Source organism: Capricornis sumatraensis, chromosome 2, assembly GCF_032405125.1.
Source record: "Capricornis sumatraensis isolate serow.1 chromosome 2, serow.2, whole genome shotgun sequence".
In the NCBI taxonomy this organism is placed as follows: Eukaryota; Metazoa; Chordata; class Mammalia; order Artiodactyla; family Bovidae; genus Capricornis; species Capricornis sumatraensis.
The window spans coordinates 14,088,131-14,112,858 of NC_091070.1; the positions used below are offsets into that span (position 1 = coordinate 14,088,131).

At 41.0% G+C, this 24,728-nt stretch overlaps 1 protein-coding gene across 1 annotated transcript; it reads left to right on the forward strand.

The window, feature by feature from the left end:
- Nucleotides 1–35: 35 nt before the first annotated feature.
- ALKBH1 (alkB homolog 1, histone H2A dioxygenase) lies at nucleotides 36–22,651 on the forward strand. Its single transcript, XM_068965887.1, has 6 exons — nucleotides 36–218; nucleotides 1,242–1,350; nucleotides 4,590–4,752; nucleotides 17,130–17,220; nucleotides 20,524–20,717; nucleotides 21,603–22,651. Exons 1-6 carry the CDS (start codon nucleotides 36–38, stop codon nucleotides 22,030–22,032), a joined length of 1,170 nt encoding a protein of 389 aa, XP_068821988.1. The 3' UTR covers nucleotides 22,033–22,651.
- The last annotated feature ends 2,077 nt before the right edge of the window (nucleotides 22,652–24,728 follow it).

Here is a 24,728-nt window from a genome sequence, read left to right on the forward strand (position 1 = left end):
ATCAGCTTCCGGGTCAGGGGAGGCTTGACAGCGAGATGGGGAAGATGGCGGCGGCAGTGGGCTCCGTGGCGACACTGGCGGTGGAGCCTGGGGAGGACGCGTTTCGGAAGCTTTTCCGCTTTTACCGGCAGAGCCGCCCCGGAACCGCAGACCTGGAAGGGGTCATCGACTTCTCGGTGTCCCACGCAGCCCGCGGTACGGGACCTGGTGCCCCCAAGGTAGGGAGAGAGGAGCGGCGCGCTCGGAAGCGATGGTCTCGATGGTCTCAGTAGTTGTGGCTCAGGGACTTAGTTACCTCGTGACATGTGGAATCTTCCCGGACCAGCAATTGAACCTATGTCCCCTGCATTGGCAGGCGGACTCTTTAACAACTGGACCACTAGGGAAGTCTCTTAAGATATTCATATTCTTAAATGCCAGGAAACCTTCAATAGGTCCCTTAAGCTTAATTTATAAGTAATTAACAAAGGTAAAAAGTTACGAGTTTCGGTTAGAAGTTCCATCTAAAAGAGAGCAACTGTGGTGCTTTTAGTAAACAAAATTCCTAGTGTTTTATTGAAAGATTTTTTTCTGATTAGGGCACTGCAGCCTGGTGTTCCTCAAAGCCCTGTTTAAACACCGTGTTCAAGTTCCTCAGAAGCATTATTGTTGGTCCTAACCAAAGGTAGTCTATATACCAAACACCTTTGATAATTTAGAATCTTACAAAAAATCACAATGGTGTGGTATCGTAGGAGAAGATCGTGTTAAAGGCCAAAGTAGGTCAGCTCCTCATAACAACTTCAAGTTTGTTAGTACATAGATGAGGAAACTGAGGATCTAAGATGTTAAGTAACTTATCTAAGACTTAAATCAAGTAAATGGTGGAACTAAGTTTGTTGTTGTTGTTCAGTCGCCAAGTCGTGTCCAACTCTTTGCAGCCACATGGTCTGCAGCATGCTAGGCTCCTCTGTCCTCCACTATCTGGAGTTTGCTCAAATTCTTGTCCATTGAGTCAGTGATGCGACTAACCATCTCATCCTCTGCTGCCCCCTTGAGTCGACTCTTGGCATCAGGCGGCCAAAGTATTGGAGCTTCACCTTCAGCATCATTCCTTCCAGTGAAGATTCAGGCTTGACTCAGGACTCCAAACTTAGGACTCCTAACTGCCCCACATCAGAAATGCCTTTAAGGGTTTGAGATTCTCACAGTTAACCTGTGAAATAGCTTTAGCCTGCTGACTTCTGTTTGCTTCCTGCCAGGTGGTCAAATCCCAGCTAAATTTGTGCTCAGTCAGTGACCACGATGCACTCAGAGCAGGACTTCAGCCGGTCAGCAAGTGGCAAGCCCACGGACTCCAAGGCTATCCTGGTGAGTTCAGTTGAGCTCAGAAGGCAGAAATTACTCAATCAAAATCTGTCTAGGTTTGGAGAAGGAGTAAATAGACAAAGAAGAAAATTAAATGTACAAATGTTCTGCTCCCAAACCCCTCCTGAATTCTTCCTTGTCCAAGATGTCCATTTATTTGGCATCTCCATAGGCTAGAATAGAAGTCAGTAATGCCTGCCTTATAGTGCAGGAAGTGACAAACCAGGTGCAAATTAAAGATGAGAACAGTGACTCTGGGCTCCCTGCCACAGCTCTGAACAGAAGGAGCACTTTGAATTGATAGAGTAACTCATCGTGTTCACTCCAGTCACAAAATCCCTACATTCACAAATGATGTAACAACTTAAAAGCTGTTGCTATTATCAAGACTGAATTTTTGAATAGAAAACTACAGTTAATGAAATCAAAAGTCCTATAAGGCGAAATAATCTAGATTTTTGAATTTCAGTGATGTCAGGTAGAGAAATTAAGATAATAATGAAAAGTGGGTACCGTTATTAACCTTTTTTCTAGGCTCATGGGGCCATTGTTGACTAATTATCATGAACCATTTAGAAAATATATAATGCCTTATTTGGCCAGATGATCTTATATCTCCATTCTGTACCTCGAAGACATAAAGTTAACATTGCACTTGTGATTTCAAATGCAGGTCAAAAGCAAGAGAAATTCCTTTAAAAGTTTAGTTTTTGTTGTTCCAAGAGCCAGGTCTGTGTTACAGCTATTAATACATTATGACCACTGAAGGGTATATGTTGCTATCATTGGAAGAGGTAACAACTTTCACGCTTCCATAAAAGGGCACATGCACTTTTGTGTCTGAAGTCACAAAGGAAACAGCTGAGTGGAGGCTTTTACATACGAAAGCATTGCTTGTCTGGCATCTGGATAAACGGGCATTTGTCACCAGGAGTGTTTTCTGCTGCTTTTATTCCTGGAGGGGCCCTTTACCTTTCAGGCCTCGCTCCTGTGTTCATGGCCATGTTTAGCGGATTGCTCAGACTGAAAGTTACCAGCCCCAGTTTGGTTTTCTGCTGTGCATGTTGGAATATAGGCATACCCCATTTTATTGTGCTTCACGGATAGTTTTACATTTTTACAAACTGAAGTTTTGTGGCAACCCCGGCTTAAGCAAGTCTTTTGGCACCATTTTTCCAACAGCATTTGCTCGCTTTGTGTTTCTGTCACATTTTGGTGAGTCTCATAATATTTCAGACCCCTCCACCAGCAAAAAGGTTACAGCTCACTAAAGGCTCAGATGATGGTTAGTGTTTTTCAGCATTGTTTTATATAATTCAAATAAATTTTTAATTAAAGTGTGTTCTTTGGTTTTTAGACACAATGCTATTCCATAAATAGAATACAGTATAGTGTAAATTTTATTTGCACTGGGAAACAAAAAATCTTGTGACTTGCAATAACTCGCTTTATTGCAGTGGTTTAAAAGTCAAAGTATCTGTGAGGTATGCCTCTACTTGGTATTTGAAGTTTTCTAGGATTTCACACTTAAGCCACATCATTTGAGTTGGTACCTCATGTCCTTAAAGACTTTATTCTGTCTTTCCTGCCATCATATAAGCTGCATTTAATACAAGTACAATGTCCAAAACATGGGAAACGAGTCTCACCTTACTCTGACTTGATCAGAAGGATCATGTTTACTTCAGGATGCTGCATATTCTAAAGGAACCTGAGTAAACCACAAGCTGTCCTTACAAAAGGGAGCAGGAAGGTGATGGGTCTGAAGACCAGAGACTGAGCCTTGGGTAGGGTCGACTTCAGGGGACCATGATAACAGCAAACATCATCCTGCATAGAAACGGGTGGAGAGCAGTGCATACTGGGGATTAGGGTCTGACACCAGACTGTGGGTTCATGTCCTGGCTCCACCGCTTCATACTGTGATCTTGAGCAAGTTTCTTAATCTCTCTTGGCCTCAGTTTCTTCATATGTAAAATGTGTCTAAAGATAGTCCCCACTTTATAAGGATAGGATTCAATGTGAGCATCCATGTAAAGTAGTTAGGTCCTTTTCTGGCACATAGTTAATGCTCAGTAAATGTTAGCTACGTAGTTAGAGGCGTTTATCAAGAAGAACTGAAAACTGATTTGGGGTTGCTGTGTGTGTCAGGACCTAAGACCAATGCATGAAAAAATAAAATTAGGCAAATTTTAATTCCATAAAAGGAAGACAGCAGTTGTCTGGAACCAACTGCCTATAAAAGTATTCAATTTCCTGTCACTGTTCAAACCTGAATTAGATCGGAAGTATTCTTCGTTTAATGTGATATCTTTGGGAGTATTATAATAGTCTTATTTTGTAAAGTAGTGGTGATAACAGTCATTTATTGGAAAATTTTCTCATATCTTTTTTTCCCCAAAAAATATCAACAGGTCTATCTTTCTTAAGTTATTTGGAGAATTTGACTTATATGTGAAATGCAAAAGTGACCTCCACACTTCTAAGTGAGTGTTCATTCCTGTCCTGAATTTTAGAGGAAGAGGGGTCCCTTCTGTTCATCTGTCTCTAATTCTTAAGAAATTCCATACAGTGTTTGTTTGTTGAATGTTGATGAGTGAATCGTTAACTATGCACATGATTCCAGTTAGCATTGTTACCCCTCTTTTACAGAGGAGCGATGGCTAGGTATTTGCAACTGGACAGATGTCCATACCGTCTTTCTTCCCTGTTACAGTAGTCAAAGTTCAAAAGAAGCAGAAATCACAACAGTTGTTTTAACTGAGATAATTTAATATTTAAAAAATAATAATTAGCCAGATATTAGAAAAGGCAAAAAGGCAGCACTGAGATGTCAGAGTAGCTACGGGAAGCAGCCTCCACCTCTGTGAACGGTACTTGGTGAAATTTGAAGGGTGACTTGGCAGTTTTAGTTCTGAAGTTTGCTTCGGGGTAACACAATTAATAATTGTGTAGTACTTGTTTCTCTTGAGAATAACCCAAAAAGCCAGAGATAATTGCATAGTGATAGATGTCTGGTGACCATCATCACAACAGCTTTTTATTAACTTGAAGAAATGCACCTTCCTCTAAAACTGGAGTGCAGGAATGAAAACTTATGTTTATGTGTGGAAGCATTAGCAAAAGAAGGTGTGGAATAAATAATAAAGTAGGGGATATAAGGATGTCAACAAAAATAAATGATCTGATTAACTGATGGAGAATTTCCTCCTCTTCTTTTTCTCTCGTTCATCTCTGTATAGGATTTATTTTTATCTCAAACCCCTTCCTCCCAGGTTACCAGTGGCACTGGGTAAAGCAGTGCCTTAAGTTATATTCCCGGAAACCTAATGTATGTAACCTGGACAAGCATATGACTAAAGAAGAGACCCAGGATTTATGGGAGCAGAGCAAGGAGTTTCTAAGGTAAGCCATACCAGTCACAGTAAACCATTAGTATTCAGCTCAGGTCATCACAGGTCTTTAAAGGAACTACTCTATAGTAGTTCAATGAGAGGAACTGACCTGCTTTTTTTTTTCTCTAATGTCCACTCAAATACAGCACAGTTTTATTCTTTACCTCAGGAACATTTGGACAGACGCTTTGACAGTTATAGTAAATTGAGATCCATTTTAAAGATTAGCTTATCATAGCTTAGATAATGCGTTCATCCTCGTTAATCATTAGATAATCCATTTTTATTCAGCTTCACCCTTTTTTCTGCTTGAAGAGAGTTCCTTTGAAGCCTTATAGTATCCTGAAGAGAATAACACTAAAAGCTCTTCTGCTCTCCTGGATGAAGTCAGTATTACTATCTGTCTAACGGTGGCCAGCTGTTCTTCATGAAAACTAGTCTTTGTACCTTAATGTTGTTTCAGCTTTCATTTATTCTACAGATATTTTTTGAGGGTCAGTTGTGTGCCAGACATGATGCTAAGCATTGGAGATACTCAGTACAAAGACAAACAAGACACTGTCTCGGCACTCAGGAGTGCGTAGTCTATGGCAGGAACTCAGTATCAACAGGAATAAGATAATAGAGCTCAGAAAGTGTTAGAATGGGTGTTCATTAGAATGCTGTGGGGAATCAGAGAAAGAGATAATTCTTCCAGGCAGGAAGAGCTGTCAAAGAAGGAAAAATGATTTTTTAATTGGGCCCATTATCCTCTTTTTTTTCTCTATCCATTTGAAATGAATCTTCAGAAACAGTTAGGTAGAGAGACCAGCCTTAACAAAGGCAGAGTAACTTGTTCCGTGTTACAGGAGCACAGAAGTTATACATTCATGTGTTTATTCAACAAATGTCTGTTGAGTTTCTGCTGTGTCGGATTCTGTGCTTAAGTGTTAGAGATTCAAGACAGAAAAGACGCAGTTCCTGCCTTCAAGGAGTTGTAGGTTAGTCATGGACAGAGACCTGTGCACATGTAATTAAATACAATTTGGAAAGTACAGAAAGTGTTAGAATGGGTATTTATGAGAATGCTGTGGGGAATCAGAGGAAGAAATAATTCTTCCGGGCAGGAAAGAGGTGTAAGAGTTTGTAAGATAATGAGTATGGTCAAATAAGTGGCTAGATTGAAGGTGAATGATGGAAGATGCTTCTCAGAAGTCCTGAATAGGATTGACAAGAGATGAACACTAGAAAGGTTGGTCAGGGCCAAGGATAGTGATGTAAAGCATTGGTTCGAGAGTCTGATTGCCTGGGTTCCAATCCTGGCTCTGCCAGTTACTGGCTTTGTTGACTTTTAGCAGTTTAACCTTTCTATGCCTCGTAGTAATAGTCTTTTCCTCATGTAATAGTGTTAGGATTAAACAAGATAATATGTGAGAATTCCTTAGAACAGCCTGTTAAAATCTTTGTATCAGTTTTGTGTGTGTTGTTTGGACTTAATTTTCAGAAACTATGTCATATTAATTGTTTAATGATACAGTTTTCAGAAACTATGTCATGTAATTCTAACAGGGAAATAGATGATTTTCTTAAGCTGAAAGGAAAATAACAATAAAGTACATTGGTTTTCCCTTTAAAATCCTCTTGGTCTGTAGGTTATGTTACAAGCAAAAGCAGTGAGGAAAATCCTGTTATTAAATATGTCTTCTGTAGAATTGAGAGCAAGTAAGGAGAAGGCAATGGCACCCCACTCCAGCACTCTTGCCTGGAAAATCCCATGGACGGAGGAGCCTGGAAGGCTGCAGGCCATGGGGTTGCAAAGAGTTGGACACGACTGAGCGACTTCACTTTCACTTTCACGCATTGGAGAAGGAAATGGCAACCCACTCCAGTGTTCTTGCCTGGAGAATCCCAGGAATGGCGGAGCCTGATTGGCTGCCGTCTGTGGGGTCACACAGAGTTGGACACAACTGAAGCGACTTAGCAGCAGCAGCAGCAGCAGCAAGGGAAGATCCTGGCTGAGTGAAATTAGAGAGCTTAGAGTTTGTTTACTAAACCAGCCTCTGTTTTCAAAAAATTGATTTTTTTGCTTTGTTTTGTTTCTAACAAATGATTCTCTTGAAATGCCATCTCCCAAGATAGCTCAGATGAACCTCTGTAATAAATCATCCTGTAAACAATGGTGAGATATCTTTTTTTTGGTCTAATAAATTAGAAAAAATACAAAATGTGATGGTTATACCTTCTGTTATCAAGGGTTGGGAGAAATTGATATACTCAGACATTGCTTCCAGCCCTGAAAATCAGTTAGGGCCTGCTTTTCCTTCTTTTCCTTCTGTCCCTATAGGATAGATGTTTCAGTTTCCTCATCTGGGAAACAGAGGGATTGGACTGGATAAGCCATTCAGGGTGGCTGAATCATGGTGAAAGTCACCTAGACAGTACATGCTGGTTCTCCCACTTTCCCAGAGCGTGTCAGAAAGAGAGAGGGTCTGTGGTTCATAAAGATTTCCCTAGAGATTTTGGTTATCTACCGTTACATTCACAGTAAGAACCACTGAATTAGAGGACCTCTAAGAATCCTTTCAATTTTAACTTTCTGGGTTTCTGTGGTCGGGGCAGAAGAAACTTTTAAGTAGAAAATGAAATATTTGGAACATATAACCAAAAATAGACGTGTTCACAAAATCCAGTTCAGTTCAGTCACTCACTCGTGTCCCAACTCTTTGCAGCCCCATGAATTGCAGCACACCAGGCCTCCCTGTCCATCACCAACTCCCGGAGTTCACTCAGACTCCTGTCCATCGAGTCAGTGATGCCATCCAGCCATCTCATCCTCTGTCGTCCCCTTCTCCTCCTGCCCCCAATCCTTCCCAGCATCAGAGTCTTTTCCAATGAGTCAACTCCTCGCATGAGGTGGCCAAAGTACTGGAGTTTCAGCTTTAGCATCATTCCTTCCAAAGAACGCCCAGGGCTGATCTCCTTCAGAATGGACTGGTTGGATCTCCTTGCAGTCCAAGGGACTCTCAAGAGTCTTCTCCAACACCACAGTTCAAAAGCATCAATTCTTCGGCGCTCAGCTTTCTTCACAGTCCAACTCTCACATCCATACATGACCACTGGAAAAACCATAGCCTTGACTAGGTGGACCTTTGTTGGCAAAGTAATGTCTCTCTTTTGAGTATGCTGTCTCGGTTGGTCATAACTTCTTCCACGGAGTAAGCATCTTTTAATTTCATGGCTGCAATCACCATCTGCAGTGATTTGGGAGCCCAAAAAAATAAAGTCTGACACTGTTTCCACTGTTTCCCCATCTATTTCCCATGGAGTGATGGGACCAGATGTCATGTTCTTTGTTTTCTGAATGTTGAGCTTTAAGCCAACTTTTTCACTCTCCTCTTTCACTTTCATCAAGAGGCTTTTTAGTTCCTCTTCACTTTCTGCCATAAGGGTGGTGTCATCTGCATATCTGAGGTTATTGATATTTCTCCCGGCAATCTTGATTCCAGCTTGTGCTTCTTCCAGCCCAGCATTTCTCATGATGTACTCTGCATAGAAGTGAAATAAGCAGGGTGACAATATACAGCCTTGACATACTCCTTTTGCTATTTGGAACCAGTCTGTTGTCCCATGTCCAGTTCTAACTCGCTTCCTGACCTGCAAAATTAGGGCACCCCGATTTTATGTTTTGTTTAGTTTGTTGTCAGTGAATAGTGTACCTAGAGATCCTGATACAAAGAGTCCAGTAGTTGGGCGTAAGCATCTTTATTGCAGCATTGCTTGGGATGGGGGGGAATGAGAAACAACCTGTCTGTCACCTGTGTGTCTCTCTGTAAGCAGCTTTATTATAGCATGCTTTATAATGGAGGGGAGGGGATGAGACACAACCTGAGTGTCAACAGCAGATCAGATCAAACATGACAGACCCCAGTAGTAGAATCAGGCACCATCCAGCCATTGAGAAATCCCAACTCCAGCCCTCCAGCAAATACAGCAGCATCGACAGTCGTAATGAATAAAGTCATTCCTCAGTATCTCCATCACATGCACGCGGTCTAAAGCCACCATCACTTAACTGCAGTGGCCTCCTAACCCGTCTCCCTGTGTCTGCTCTTGTCTCTCTCCAGTCTGTTTTTGACACAGAGTATTGAAATCATGTCACATCTCTTATAGTTCTTACCTGCAGTACTGCAGTTCGATTCTGATACACATCATCCAGAGTCAACACAGATACCACAAGTTAAAGGCGTGGTCCTCAGCCAAAGTCCCCTCACTTCAGACACCACCTCCGAGTTTGGGAGACCCACAGTCTGTGCACACTTCTGACCAACTGGGTACAGATTCAGGGAAGTTCCCATGATGTCTTGGTGCCCGTGATCTCCCTTCACTCAATAGAACAATTCACAAAACTCAAGAAAGCATTACACTTATGATTATAATTTTATTATAAAAAGTACAGATCAGGGCCATCCAGTGAGGAGACTACAGAGAGATGTCTGGAAGGATCCTGAACGCAGAGTGTCCGTGTCCTCTTCCCAGGGAATCAGGACATGTGGCGCTCACAGGAAGCTCCCCCGAGGCCTAGCGTTCACAGTTCTAACTGGAGTTTCGCCACTTGAGCATGATTGATTCGATCATGATTGAACTCGGTCTCCCTGCCTAATACCACTTTCTAGCTTGACAGACCCACGTCCTGAGTCATCGCCTTAGCATAAACTCGGGTGTGGTCTTATGGTCCACAGTGAATAACAGATATTCCTATCCCTTCCAGAAATTCCAAGGATTTAAAAGCTTGCTCTAAAGAACCAGGGACAAAGACCAGTCAGATTCTTTGTGTACAATCCCATCACACTTAGAACAAAATAAACGTCTTTATCAAGGCCGTAAGGCCTACATAATCTGACTCTCCCACCTTAGCTCCTGTTCTTTTCATTTATTCCCCAGGAGTCCTGGCCTTCATTCTGTTTCTTATACACTTTAGACGTGCCCAGATTCTTTGTACAAACTGTTCCTTTTACCTAGAAAGCTCTTTCCTAGATGACTAATCAGTGGATTGCTTCCTGTTGGTCTTTGTTCTGATACCATCTTGTGAGATGATTCCCTTATTTGGTTAAAAATAGCACACCACCCCCCCACCCCCATTTCCCTTCTTTATCCCTTTGCCAGTGTTTTTATTCTTCAGTGCATGGTAGTTACTAAATAAATATTTGTAGAATTAATTGGTTAATGGATACTTTTTTATACCTTTTGAATTTTTTGAATATATTATCTATTCAAAAATAACTTCAAACAATAGGACAAAGGGAAAATCTACATTTAAATAAAACAACTTTGCTTTATTTCATAAGTTAGCTTATGCAGTGCTTTGTATCCATTTTTGTATTCAGTGTATGTGAAGGCTTTTTTCCATTGATAATTTCAGTACGGAAACAGAATTAATCCCTTGCCCTTTCTTCTTCTTTAAGACTTTGTTTATGATGCTGTTGTAGCATGTATCATAGTGAATCCTGGCATCTGCCCCTCCTCCTCCCACTGTCTGCCCTGCCGCACCCTGCAGACCGTGAAAATTTTGTAGCCTTGGTGCCAACCACAGTTCTTTATATGTATTAGAAGGTGCTGAGTAAATATTAATTTTAAGTAAATTGTTAGCTTCTCTGCTAGCCCAGTAAAAGTATAATGCTAAACTTGAGAATGATTGATTAAAGACTGTATATAGTATCTTTCTATCTTATTTTCATTCATTTATTAAGTAATGTATATTTATGCTTTAGGAAATACTTGGTGCTAGCATAGATATGAAGATTAAAACTCAGCCCCTGCCTTTGAGGAAGAGACTATTTAAGGAGGAATTCAGGAACTTTCATATTTACAGGACTAAAACCGTATGCTTTAATAGAGGAAGTTGCAAAGTCCTGTGTGAGCACTGTAGAGGAGTGAGAGACTGAGTCCAGGATAAAGACTTCCCTGAAGACGTGTTTAAACTCTGTGTGAAAAAGCAAATTAGAAAAATCAAGAGTCGAGTAGGAGAGGAGAGAGCATCTCAGAAAATTGCATGGTCAGAAACATAGCCATGAAAAGTGGGAAAGTAGGGCTCCTTGTAGGAAATGCTTGGAGACAAAACGAGAAAGGTTAGGACCAGGTTATAAGGGGGTTTCCGTGCCATATAGTGTTGATGAAAAAGTAATTGATCTAAGAAGGAGATGGAAATATGTTATTTGAACCAAGCTGAGGACTATTAACCTGGGAATAGCATGTGAGAAAGCTCCAAGAACTATTCAGCTGTTAGAAGTCAAGGCACAGTTGCATAAGTGTTCTGAGACAGAGAGCTGTGTATGAAATGATGGACTATTGATAGTTTACAGAGTCTGTTTCTAAGCATCCCTTTATAAGATCAGAAAGGAACAGTATCTTTTAAGGAGTTATCTTACTGATGCTGGGAGAATGTTGCTCTTTGTATGAGCAGGTATTTCTGCCAATGGGGGAGGTTTGATCAATGCATAGTACAGATACACAGTGCATAGTAAGGGGGAGAGAGGGAGCTTAAAGGCAAAGAAATTTTTTTAATGTTTAAATTTTTCTTGTCTTGCCATAAAATACGAATTTTTTTCACAATAAGAAAATGTGGACTTTATCCTTGTGAATGGGGAATTCGAAATTAGTAATAGATTTTTCACTTCAGAGAATTTTTGTGGCAGTGCAGAAAATGGACTGCAAATTTAATCATTGCAGAAAGCACAATTAAGAATTTAGCTTACTAATGCATGCAAAAGATAATGCAGGCCTAGTAGAGACATTTTCTGTAGGACTTGGTAAGCAGAAGACTATGAACACTGACAGAAAAGTAGTTAAGGATTAAACACAGATTTCTAAGTGGCAGGTAGATTAAGTTTGGGCAAAGTGGGGGTCATTCCAGATTTATTGAGATATAATTGACATATAACATTGTGTTATCCAAGGTGTACAACATAATGATCTGATACATGTATAATTTCAAATGATCATCACAGTAAACTTCATTAACATCAGTTACCTCACATCATTACAATTTCTTTTTCTTGTTTTAAAAACATTTCTATTCTCAACTACTTTCAAATATACCATACAGTATAAACTATAATCACTACGCTGTGCATTGGGCTTCCCAGGTGGCGCTAGTGGTAAAGAATCCTTGCCTGCCAGTGCAAGAGACACAAGAGACGTGGGTTTCATCCCTGAGTCAGGAAAATCTCCTGGAGAAAAGAGTGGCTACCCACTCCAGTATTCTTTTTTTTCATTTTCCCACTCCAGTATTCTTGCCTGAAAAATTCCATGGGCAGAGGAGCCGGTGGGCTACAATCCATGGGACCGCAAGAGTCGCTATGACTGAGCACACAGGCTATACTTTACACCTCCAGAACCTCTCTTCCAGTGACAGGTTTTTATCTTTTGACTACCTTTACCCGTTTCATACACACCCACCCCTGCCCCACCACCACCTCTGGCAACCACCAGTCTGTTCTGTATCACGATTTTTTTAGATTCCACATAGAACTGTGATCATGCAGTATTTGTCTTTCTCTGACTTATTCCAGTTAGCATAATGCCATCCAGTTTTATCCATGTTGTCACAAATGACAAGATTTCCCTTTTTAATGGCTGAATAATACCCTACTGTGTGGGTATCACAGTTTCTTTATCCATTCATCTGTCATTGGAAAGGCAGAAGAAAGAAAGCAACTTAGGTTGTTTCCATGTCTTGTCTACTGTAAATAATGGTGGTTATTTAATTCTCCAAAACAGTGTAGCAATTTCTCAAAAATTAAAAATAGAACTCCTGTGTGATCCAGCAATTCACCTTCTAAGTATATAGAAACAAGGAAACAAAGTCACTACCCCAGAAATGTATCTGCACCTCTATGTTCATTGGAACATTATATACTGAGGTTTTTAATGGAAAAAAGATGGGAGGAAGAGGAAAGTGAGCAAAGATAATCCTTAGTGTAGTTTGGGGCTTATTGTTTTTGAAACGCCTGTGGAGTATCCACATGGAGATGTCTCTGCCTTTGGAAATGGAGAACTGAGCAAAGTTCAGGAGTCAAGTGAGAGACAGAGGGATATGGGAGTTACACAGGAAGACCCTCATCATAAAGCAGTGGGAGTGATGTGGCTTTTTGTTTGGTTGGTTGGTTGTTTATGAAAAACAGAGAGAGAGAAGGCAGCTGGGCCTAGGAAGCATCAGGTCTGGGTGAAAAAAATTACTATTAGGAGCCAGGGTAGGAAAATGTTTCCAAAATAAGACAAGGACCAAGGCTCAGGATTTGATGATTAAATGGTATCATTGAAACTAAACTCGTTTTTGTAGAGTGTAAGCAAAAGTGAGATCTCAGTGAGAAGAGAGGGTGGGGGCAGCTGATATTGAGTCCTTTGGAATGATTTAATCACGAAGAGAAGGAGAGCTATTGAGCAGACAGAGAGAGGCAGGACTTAGGGTGCCTGAGTAAGAGGTTGGGTGAAAAGTGTTTTTTGTTGTTTTTTTCTTAAGTTTGTGGAAATGTTGAACATTTTTTACAGGATCAAGAGGAAGAAACAAATAAAAAGGAAGGTTGGAAATATGAGAGGAAAGATGATAATGGAGAAAGGCCTCAGAGGCTACATCAGGGAAATGGGAGACAGTGTAGGTGAGAACTGGCCTTAATGGAAAGAAAGAAAACCACTGCTGAGACCAGGAAGGAAGGACAGAGTAAGGACTTCAAACGGTATAGAGGTGTAGGAGAGGGAAGGTGAAATCATTGACTGGATCCTTTGAGTGGGCCTCTGTATGCTCTTTGTCCTGGAAGGGAGTAGGGGCAGGACTGAGCACTTGACACAAATGGTGAAGGTTTAGAACAGAAAGTGGAAGATGAGATAACATTTACAAGATAGCCAAAGGGCGTTACCGTAGAATTGGACGTCCATTTGCTCTGGCTCACTGAGAGATTCAGGTTAAGAGAAACAAAACTGGAAGCACTCAAATAGTGAAAAACTGGAGTTCTAGGGACCTGAGATGCAACTTTAGGTTTAATGAAAGTGAGAGACTAGGAAAGGAAGAAGGACCGAAAGCTGTGGTTGTGGAGGGAAATATTCAGAGTGGTGCAAGACACAATCCCTAAATCTTTAAAATGATTGAAGAAGCAATAACCTGTAATAGGATATTGAAGGTTTTCTATCATAAGCAACTTCCAGATTTCTGTCCTAAGTGAGAACTTGGTTCACTCATGTCCCTCGAGGCAAGAAAGAAAAAACATCAGTGCTTACCCACTGCGTGGAGAGTGGGCAAGCAGGACAGGAGTTCATTTCCACACAGTTTGGGTTCAGTTGAAAGCAGTGCTGTAGAACGAGATTGCTGAGAGAAATGCTAACACTTACATAAAGGTTTTCCCCTGACAGAAACTGAGCACAGTGCTGAGTGGGCATTCAGCAGAGGAGAAGGTGCAAGCTCTGCCCATCCATCATCTGCTGGCTACTGCCTGAAGGGGCAACACGTTTCTGTTTGCAGTGAGCACCAATAATTAGGGTCATACCTGCTTGAAAACCTTCTTCTGGATAATTGGGTGAAGATTTAAAGTTAGGTTAGATGGCAACATTCCCTGCGTTCCTTCGGATGGATAAGCAGCTCCATTGCCAGTAACCCTTCTTGGCTTCTTTTGGACAAGTCAGGCTTAAAAAAAGAACCGCCCACCCTTCCATTCATTAACCCCTCAGTATTTTCTGCCTGAAAAAGATCTGGGAGCATGTGAAACCTGGTTTGAGCCTTATACTATTCACAATGTTCAAATGAAGTTTTTGGAATCTTTATTACCCAGGAGGCCCATGGGGACCAGAAGAGTCCCTGGGTCTTTTAGAGTCCCTACCAAAAAAAGAAATGGCTAGCACAGGCCAGTCTTGCTCTCACATCTTGAAGGCAGTTGTTACAGCAATTGTTGCTACTTTCCTTCCAGAAATCCTATACAAAAGCAAGAATAGATGTCAGGTTTTCAAAACAGGATATGAAATAAGGGATAGAATTTCATACCTACATTATATAAACACACATATACACATTTTCTCAAAATGGCACACTCAGAATTAATCTTTTACTAAGCAGATTTTAAGCTTTTTCTTTCCCTTTCTGTTACAAGAACTGGAGTTAATGCCTGTGAAAGTATGGCTCTTTGGCTGCTTTTGCACCCTGGACTGGTGCCCCTCTATAATATTCATATAGGACGAAACCCAAAGCCTCTTCTATAGTGATACAGTTAAGGTAGAAAGAGATGTTCTTTTTGGTTTCCTAGAAAAACAAAAATTTTTAAAGTTCACGTTACAAGCTATATCTCCATGCTTAAGGCCAGAAACTGTGTGTTGGTTATAATAATGTATGCCCTGTTCTTGAAGAACAGTAAGATGAAAAGCAGTTTATTGGTGGCACCTCAAATGTCTAAAACGCCATCAAATTTTCAGAGCTGCCTTGTTACCTTTATTTGTACAGATCAGTCTGGTTTGGGGTTCTTTGTCAAGAATAAAATTATCTCTTATTGAGAGAAATAAAATTGTGTGTGTGTTTGACTAGAATAGTGTTTCTCAAAGTGTGGTCCCTGGATCAGCAGCATCAGCATGGTTTGAAGAAGCCCAGTGCCCAGATTTTTACTGGAGGATGGTACATAGGCAATCTCTGCCTGTCAGGTACCAAAATTCAGACTCCCAGAATGAAGGCATGTGTTCAGCAGAAACTGTAATGTTCATAGAGACACCATAGGGACGGTGAGCTTGGCCAAAGGCCAACCTGATACAGTCTTTTCAAAGGATAGATGTGGGACCTGCTGGGCCTCTCTTCTTCACAATTGTGCTAAGTAAGTTAGTTCCCTGGTGGCTCAGTTGGTAAAGAATACGCCTGCAGTGCTGGAGACCTGGATTTGATCCCTGGGTTGGGAAGATCCCCTGGAGGAGGGCATGGCAAGCCATTCTAGTGTTCTTGCCTGGAGAATCCCCACGGACAGAGGAGCCTGGCAGGCTGCAGTCCATGAGGTCACAGAGACACAGCTGAGCGAATAAGCACACACTGGTCTTGGTGTATGTCTGTGTTACAATGTCCTTAGAATGTAAACTCTTTGAGGACAGACAGCATCTACCCTGTAAGCTATCAGACCTCAAGATGAGTGCCACTTACACTGTGAGCCTGCAATAAATGCTTCTGCTCACGCTCTCCCTATATTGCCTACTACATCACTTCTTGTTTAAATGCCGGCCATTCTTCAATGCCATACTCAACTCCCCAACTTTACCATGAAGGCTTAACTGATGAGACTGTTGACTTTGAACTTTCCTTCTTCTGAGTCTGGTGGTCTTGTGCTATCCATTTTAGTGCTAGATTCTATACAACCTTAAATTTTCCCCTCATTTCTTCTTATATTTATCTGTCATCTCCTATTAAAATATAAACTCCTTAAAGCAGTCCAATCTTTTCTGCTTTAAAGAGCAGTGGTTCTTAGATTGAAAAAAGAAGATTGATTAATGATGTAAATTATATAGGAAACTAAAATGATTAGGCCTAGCATTCTTGTATTTTTAGATATTTAGAGGTAAATCAAACAAGCAGGCTTCTTTAGAAAAAGAGTAGTTAAGAAATTCCCTGATGGTGCAGTGGTTAGGACTCCATGCTTCCCCTGCTGAGGGCCCAGGTTCAGTCCCTGGTCAGGGAACTAACATGCTGCAAGCGATGCTGCATGGCTAAAAAAAAAAAGGGTAGTTAACCCCATAGATTTGATTAGACTAGATTATAATTACAGAAAGGACACCTCCATTTTATAGAAACCTCTTGTGGTTTAAATAAGGTAATGTTAGAAACCAAATCGTTTAAAGTGGCCATTAATTGTTAGCTAAGCCTCAGGTTTTAAGTTGTTTTGTGGGGTTAAAGAAGGTATGTTAAACCAGTAATTTTTGATTGTATACTATATTTTGCCAAAATTTTTCCCCTAAAACTGCAGTTCTGGGAAGCCACCATCATTCTAGATGTAATGATAGCTGTAATTAATCATGTCCTGCTTTCAGCCTACTAAATTGTAAATGATCCATTAGCCAAATTTTCAATTATCCATAGGACTCTTTTTGTCCCATTTCCCGTGGACAGGTAAAGACATTTCTGTTGTCATTTTATCATTATTGATATTCTGGAGACTCACCCTTTAAAATTGATCCCATTCAGCAGAGGATTTAGAACCAAGGATTAGAAATTAGAAATGCTACCATATTTTTGGTAGTATTATATTCTTGGTCAACTCATTTATCTGTTCTAATTTCCCCTGAGGAGATCTTGGCTAACTGCTTATATAGATACCAAATTTAGACTCCAGGATCCATGCAACATGCTGTTGCTGCCATTTGCAATGAATAAAGCATCTTTTGTCTCCAATTTTGCAGGTGTAAAGAAGTGAATAAACGGAGACCCCGAAGTTTGCTAGAGAAACTACGCTGGGTGACCCTTGGCTACCATTATAACTGGGACAATAAGGTATTCAGATTTTCTTGCTAATGCCATTGATTTTCATTTTTTATGCTTCTTGGGCCCACATAGTTTGACTTCTTTCTGGCCAAGCTTAGAGTATCAGATTATCCATTTGTGGGAGGGTTTCTTTAATATATTCCCTCCTTTAAAATCCTTTTGATACAGAATCTGAAGAAGAATAAATAATTTATCAAGAGAAAAGTACTTTTTCTTGTGCTCTCAGATTATATTATTTCATCAGAACTCATTGATGCTTTCTCTGGGGAGGTTTCAGGGATATAGATTTTTCTTTCCTGTATTCATGAGGAGTTTTCAATTATAATCTTTAGTTCCATTGTTATTTAGTGTTTGTTGATTATTTATTTTCTACATAATGTGTGCCTGGGGTGAAAGAAGCTCCATGTACTTACAGTGTTCTCTCCCATCAACTCACAAAGAACTTTCAAGATCTAGATTCCTTTGACTGTTACATAAGGTCTGTGCAGGGGAGAGATGGGAAAGAATGTCTACAGTTAAAGTTCCATGTTTTCTTTCTTTCCTGACCCGTGCGCTTCAGAAAATGCCTCCTTTATCACTGACATCTCAGTGCCACTTCTCTCAGGTGTTTGCCACCAAAAGGACTTAACTCTGAGGATAAACTGAATCAAATTGGCATGAACCATCTTCCTACTGACCAGTGACTTTTTAAAAGCTCTATAGTTTCAGTCAATCCAGCTATTAATAAATGTATTAACTACTCAGAATAGTAATAAATGTTGCTCAGAACTATTCATGACATAAGCCTTATTTTCAGTGATACAGCTTTAATGGAAAACCAGACATCTGGATTTGGGGAAATGGCCATGTGGTTTTCTTCTGGTTAGACAGCCTGGATTTGAATCCTGCCTTCAATATGGCTAGTGTCTAACCTCACAAGACGATTGTGAGGATTAAATGATTAATGCCTTTATAGTGTTTACACTAGTGCCTGACTGTTCTAAACAGTTAAATTCATTAACACAATAAATGTTAGCTTATTGGTTTTTAAGGTGCTAGTTTTATTGTAGATACTGTTATTTCCCAAGGACCTCAAAGTTAGCCTCACTTACTAAGAAAAGCATGGTGTGAAAAGAGTCAAAACACTGAATGGTTCATCAGAGAAAAGTGGAGGAGAGTTAAGAAGCAAGAGCAGTGCACAGGGAATTCAGTCGGGATAAAAGCCTAAAGGCTGACTGTTCGGTTACAGCAGAGGCAATCCGGTGCTGTCAGTCGTTAGTCTCTGTGAAGGACTGAAAAATGGTAGAGAAAACCTTCTCTAACTACACTCATAATTTTGAGAAATTAAATAGGAGCTCTTATTTGTAGTACAGGAAAAAAGAGAAGAAAAAAGTAAAACAGATTCTAACTGAAGAGGTTTGGCCATCCATCAGAGACTTTTCAGAAAAGTCTGATTTTTCTAATCAGATCTGAGGTTGATTGAATAACAGGAGGACTGAGAGAGGAGCATCAGACCAAGGAAGAGTGTTGGATGCTGCTGGCTTATGTAGTCCTCAGACTCGGCTACTGCCTTGTTCTCAGAAATCAATGTGTGTTTTGTATGGAGTGTTCTGGCCTTTAAGAGTTGTGACCCTTAGGTACAAAAAATAGAGGCAGTTCAGGAAGGTAAGTGCTGAAAATTACTTCCATTTTAAGGTCCTGACTTGACCACAGTGTAAATAAGTAAGTAAAGTCACTCAGTCGTGTCCAACTTTTTGTGACCCTATGGACTGCAGCCCACCAGGCTCCTTAGTCCATGGGATTCTCCAGGCAAGAGTACTGGAGTGGGTTGCCATTTCCTTCTCCAGGGGATCTTCCCGACCCAGGGATTGAACCCGGGTCTCCCACATTGGAGGCAGACGCTTTAACCTCTGAGCCACCAGGGAAGCACTGACCACAGTGTAAGTCAGTTTAAATGTTTTGAGCGTGTCAGCCCATCAGATTGACCAATGAAATCACAGGAAGCTATGTTGTAGACTAGTTCTTAATTGATACACTTTCTGCCTTCTGTCCCAGGATCCCAACCAGGATACATTACATTTAGTTGGCATGTTTCCATAGGCACCTCTTGGCAGTGACAGAGTTCTGAGTTGCCTTTTTACCCTAAGAGAACTCTCATGTTTGGGATTAGAGTGGGCTTCCCTGGTAGCTCAGCTGATAAGGAATCCGCCTGCAATACAGGAGACTCCAGTTCGATTCCTGGGTTGGGAACATCTGCAGGAGAAGGGATAGCCTACCCACTCCAGTATTCTTGCGTTTCCCTTGTGGTTCAGCTGGTAAAGAATCCACCTGCAATGTGGGAGACCTGGGATCAATCCCTAGTTTGGGAAGATCCCCTGGAGAAGGGATAGGCTACCCACTCCAGTATTCTTGGGCTTCCCTGGTGGCTCAACTGGTAAAGAATCCGCCTGCAATGCGGGGGACCTGGGTTTCATCCCTCAGTTGGGAAGATCCCCTGGAGAAGGAAAAGGCTACCCACTCCAGTACTGTGTCCAGGGACTGTATAATCTGTGGGGTTGCAGAGTCAGACATGACTGAGCGGCTCTCAGAGAGAGGTGTGATTGCTCTGTACAGTTGACCCCGTGCCGGGTGAATTTGCCGGGTCTGTCATTGCGTAGCGCAGTGCCTACCATATCGTAGATGCTCGGTGTTTTGAATTGGCTGCGTATCGGATTGCTGGATGCTTCAAAAATGTGTGGCTATTAAGAAGACAAACTTCTACTTTTGTGTTTAAAAAGCTTTATGTATAAAAGAAATAGGCTACAAGGATATATTGTGCAACACAGGGAATACAGCCAACACTTCATAATAACTACAAATGGAGTATAATCTGTAAAAGTTTTGAATCACTGTGTTGTATATCTGAAACTAATATAATGTTGTAAATCAACTATACTTCAATAAAACTTTTAAGGGCTGTATTAATATTACATGTAGTAGGGAGCAGACTTATGATTGCTGAGGGGGAGGGGGTGGGGAAGGAGGGAATGGGAGTTTGGGGGTAGCGGGTGCAAGCTCTTGTATATAGAATGGATAAACCAACAACAAGGTCCTGGACAGCACAGGGCACTATATTCAGTATCTTGTGATAAACCGCAATGGAAAAGAATGTAAGAAAGAAGTACACATAGGTATAGCTGAATCACTTTGCTGTACAGCAGAAACTGACACAACATTGTGAATCAGTCAGTCAGTATACTGCGTGTAAATTAGATGATTTTAATCTTATGCCACAGTTTCCTCTTTTCCTGAGATCATTGTTTATTTTTCTTATTTTCCCTGCTTTTATCAAAGAGATACTCAGCAGATCATTATACACCTTTCCCTTCTGACCTGGCTTTCCTCTCAGAGCAAGTAGCTGCTGCCTGTGGATTTCAGGGTTTCCAAGCTGAAGCAGGTATCCTGAATTACTACCGATTAGACTCCACACTGGGGATCCATGTAGACAGATCTGAACTAGATCACTCCAGACCCCTGCTGTCATTCAGGTGAGTTGGGTCTAGGGATTTTGAATTAGTTTTTGTCATTTCATTCCTTTTTTATAAAGCATTTTTAAGCTTAAATAAATAAAAGTGTTAAATTTTTTAAATGGGTGAACTCGATATCACTTATGGGCATCTTAGCAATGTACCATAAGTAAAATTAACATCGACCTTTTGGGTAATGACCAAGTTAAAATTATTATTTCTGTTTAAGATGCATGGATTCTGTCTTTTGTAATGAGAGGTATTGTGAGTGTCTGTGGAATAGATGAGTGGTAAAGGCCATAAGGCCAAGGGAGCGATCTTTCTGAAATAGAGGAGAAAGCACAGAAGCCCGAGTAGTTTACTCTGCTTGTCTCCCTGAATGTAAGTTTATATTTTTGCAAAGTGCTGCACCTGTATCTCCAGAGGAAAGTGCCTGAACAGAACCTTCTTAACTGCCTTATCTTTAAAATGAACAGAAATGATAAATATCTAGTAAAGAACCCAAATAACTTTTTATTTGCTTGTTTAATTGCTTCAAACTCTATTTTACAGCAGTTCTGTGGTCTCTAATAGGTTTAAGTAGCAGACCATGGACTAGTCACTCACAAACAAAAACCAGAGAAGAAAGATCTTAGCGCACTTTAAAAAGGAGGATTGGGGCTTCCCTGGCAGTCCACTGGTTAGGACCTGGTGCTTTCATTGCCATGGGCCTAATCTCGATCCCTGATTGGGGAATTAAGACCCCATGAGCCACACAGCACACACACACACCCCATCCCCACAGGAGTATTTGGAAGCAATAAGTATCAAGCTGAAATTAGAAAACTAGTGCAGTTGGCAGTTAACTTTCCCAACCGTGGCTAATAACAGAAACTTACTATTGTGTGTTGTTTTACTTTTTCATAGCTTTGGACAGTCTGCCATCTTTCTCCTGGGTGGCCTCAAAAGAGACGAAGCCCCCACCCCCATGTTTATGCACAGTGGCGACATCATGGTAATGTCAGGTTTCAGCCGCCTGTTGAACCATGCAGTCCCGAGGGTCCTTCCCAGTCCAGAAGGGGAAAGCCTGCCTGGCTGCCTCAGGACGCCTCCCCCAGCTGACCTCCCCAGAGACTCGGTGGTAGAGCCCTGTTCTGGGGAGGACTGGCAGGTGTGCGCCAGCTACTTGAAAACTGCTCGTGTTAACATGACTGTCCGGCAGGTGCTGGCCATGGGTCAGGACTTCCCTTTGGAGCCCATGGAGGAGAATAAAAGAAACATCACCGCAGAAGGTTCCTGCCATCTGGATGATGACAATAGCCAAGTCAAACGAGCAAGGCTAAACCCTGACTGCTGAGACTCGGAGAACCCATTCTTGTGCTCCGGCAGGTTCTACAGGAAATGGCTGTGCTGTTTTTATTGCTATCGACGTTAGCACCAAGACAGGCCAGAAACAGAGGCAGGGAAAAACTCATCAGTGATCACACTGTTGCCTTAGAACCCATCCTGAAGAGGAAACTGATTAGCCACTTTGTTCAGAGAAGTGTTTGACATTGTCCAGTCCTGGTTAGGTTTTGGCAGTAATGTACGGAGAAATCCAAGAAGGTATGACCTTCCACAAGCGCCTTCTCAGTCTCGCCATCACCTTTGAGCAAGATAGAAGTGCATTTCCATGTCTCTGGAATCTTTAAATACCTCAAGTTTTGTTGATGGGAAACATTATTCTCCTTCCACCACCCTGTCTAGGGATTTGTGGTAAAATTGTGGTTCCATGAACCGACCATTAGTCTTACCTTAATTCTTCCAATCAATGTTGAATTCTTTGGACTCCTCTGGTCTTCACAGAAGAATCCTGTACACATAACTGGAAATCACATCTCCTAGGAAAGAGATTAATCCCAGCTGTGTCTCTTGCCTAAAAGGTGAACACACATAAACCCAAGGAAAGAGGAACAGTAGTTTCTCCAGATGTCTTTTGGGTCTGTAAACACTTCCGTTGGCTTTTAAATGCAATTTTAATTGTTGGACTAAAAAAATCCTAAGGGTATTCTGTAACTGTTTTCTCTGTGAATAAACTTACTCAATTTTAAATTAAAGATCTGTATCTGCGTTTGAGGGTGACTGTATCTGGGATTCGTTTTTTCCTATTTTCAGTTGCTGTATTGTTCATGCTATTGAAGCCCTGTAGCTGTTTCTGCCCTTAGTGTTCTTTGTAGCTGTCTCACAGGAGAGAATATTCCTTGACATTCTAGTCACTTTTGTTGTTGTTGTTGGATTATAGACAGCATGGAAAATGCATGAAGCACTGAGTTTTAATCTGTGTACCCCCACTACTCAGTATATCCTGAGCCTTTAAGTTACCTTATGTTTCTCTGGACCTCAGTTTCCTCATTCATAAAATGAAGATAATGTTTACTACCATCTTCCTAGATGGATGTTGCTGTGTCAAACAGTAATGGAAATTTAGTGCCCCTTTCTAGGAACATAATATTGCCAGTATTTTATTATTCATAGACTCTTAGAAACACCCCAGCTTATCTGTGTGGATGACCAGAAGCTGCTTTGTTACCTGCTGCTTGTGACACGACTTGCCAAACTTTGATTTCTCCTCTGTCCTGCCCTTTTTTTTTTCTTGAGTGTTAAATAATTGAGTTTATATTGTAATCTTTGGTGGGTTTTTTTTTACAGGAATAAAAATTAATAGATTCATCCTTTATGTGTAGCTGGGTTCTAAAATTAGTTCATAATAGGATAATTTTATATAATTAAAATTACCACCGAGAAAAAAAATCCCTAAAATTTTCCATAATATACATTATATGAACACTGTGTGCATTACATGTGACTCACTGAAAACCAGCATGTCATTCAGTAAATCCAGCAGTCAACTTGCCCTTCAGCATCTGAATAGGTGGTTCTTTAGTCAGCGGATTGTCAGATGAAGGTGTTGGCTCGAGGCCAGGGACAGTATTTCACAAACAATGTGTGTTCAGACTGCATATGGAGTGAGATGCAGGCGCTGTGAGAAACAGGCCCGCCAAGAGGACAGCAGGCCCCTCACCAGCCAGGCTTCCTCTAGGCTGCGCCCGTGGACTCCTTCGGGAGGTGGAGGGGGCTCAGCAGGACTGTTTGCACAATTCAGTTCTCGTTTTTATGTATATTTACTTCTGTGAGGAACATGTAGCTGAAGATGTATGTAATGCAACTCCACTTTGACACAGGAAACTACACAACTCAAGAAAAAGGGAATAAACTGGTAATGACTCGCACCGAATTTTTAGTTGCCTACCAGAAATTTTCTAAGTCAGGAGTCAACAAACTATAACTCCCCTCCTGTTTTCATACAACTATGAATAGTGTGTGCATTTTTAAATGAGGGGGCGGATTAGAAGAAGAATATTAGTGATGCATGAAAATCATGAAATTCTTGTCCATAAATAAAGTTTTATTGGAACACAGCCACACTTAATTCATTTACAGGTTATCTGTGGTTGCTCTCATGCTGAAATGACAGAGTTGAATAATTGTAACACAGACCACATGGCTTACAAAATCTAACAGATATGATCCAGCCTCTATGGTAAAGGTTTGCCAACAGCTGGAAAGGAAACCAGACCCCTCAAAAGGGACCTGAAACCAAGAGAAAAGACCAAGTGGAGGATTTTTCTTTTCTTTATTATTTTATATCAAAAATGCCAGGATCTTCAGTGTGATCTGGGATATCTGTGTTATCAAGAGTCATGAATGTTAGGTCTGGGGAAATTGACACGCTAATACTCTGCAGGTGGGAATGTAACTTGCCATAACCTCTTAAGGCTCACTTTGGCATCATGTAACCTGTAATGAATTCTACATCCCAGTTTGGTCAGGGCAGTCCTCAGTGATGTTTCGTTTTCCTCTCAGAAGGGTTCTGGTTTGATGACAAATTATATGGTCATCTTAATTATGTTTTAAAATCTGTACTGCCTGACCCAGTAAATTTCACTTTTAGTTGAGTCTAAGGAGGTAATTAGAGCTGTCTGTAAGATTTTTGTGGAAAGACATAATAGTGAA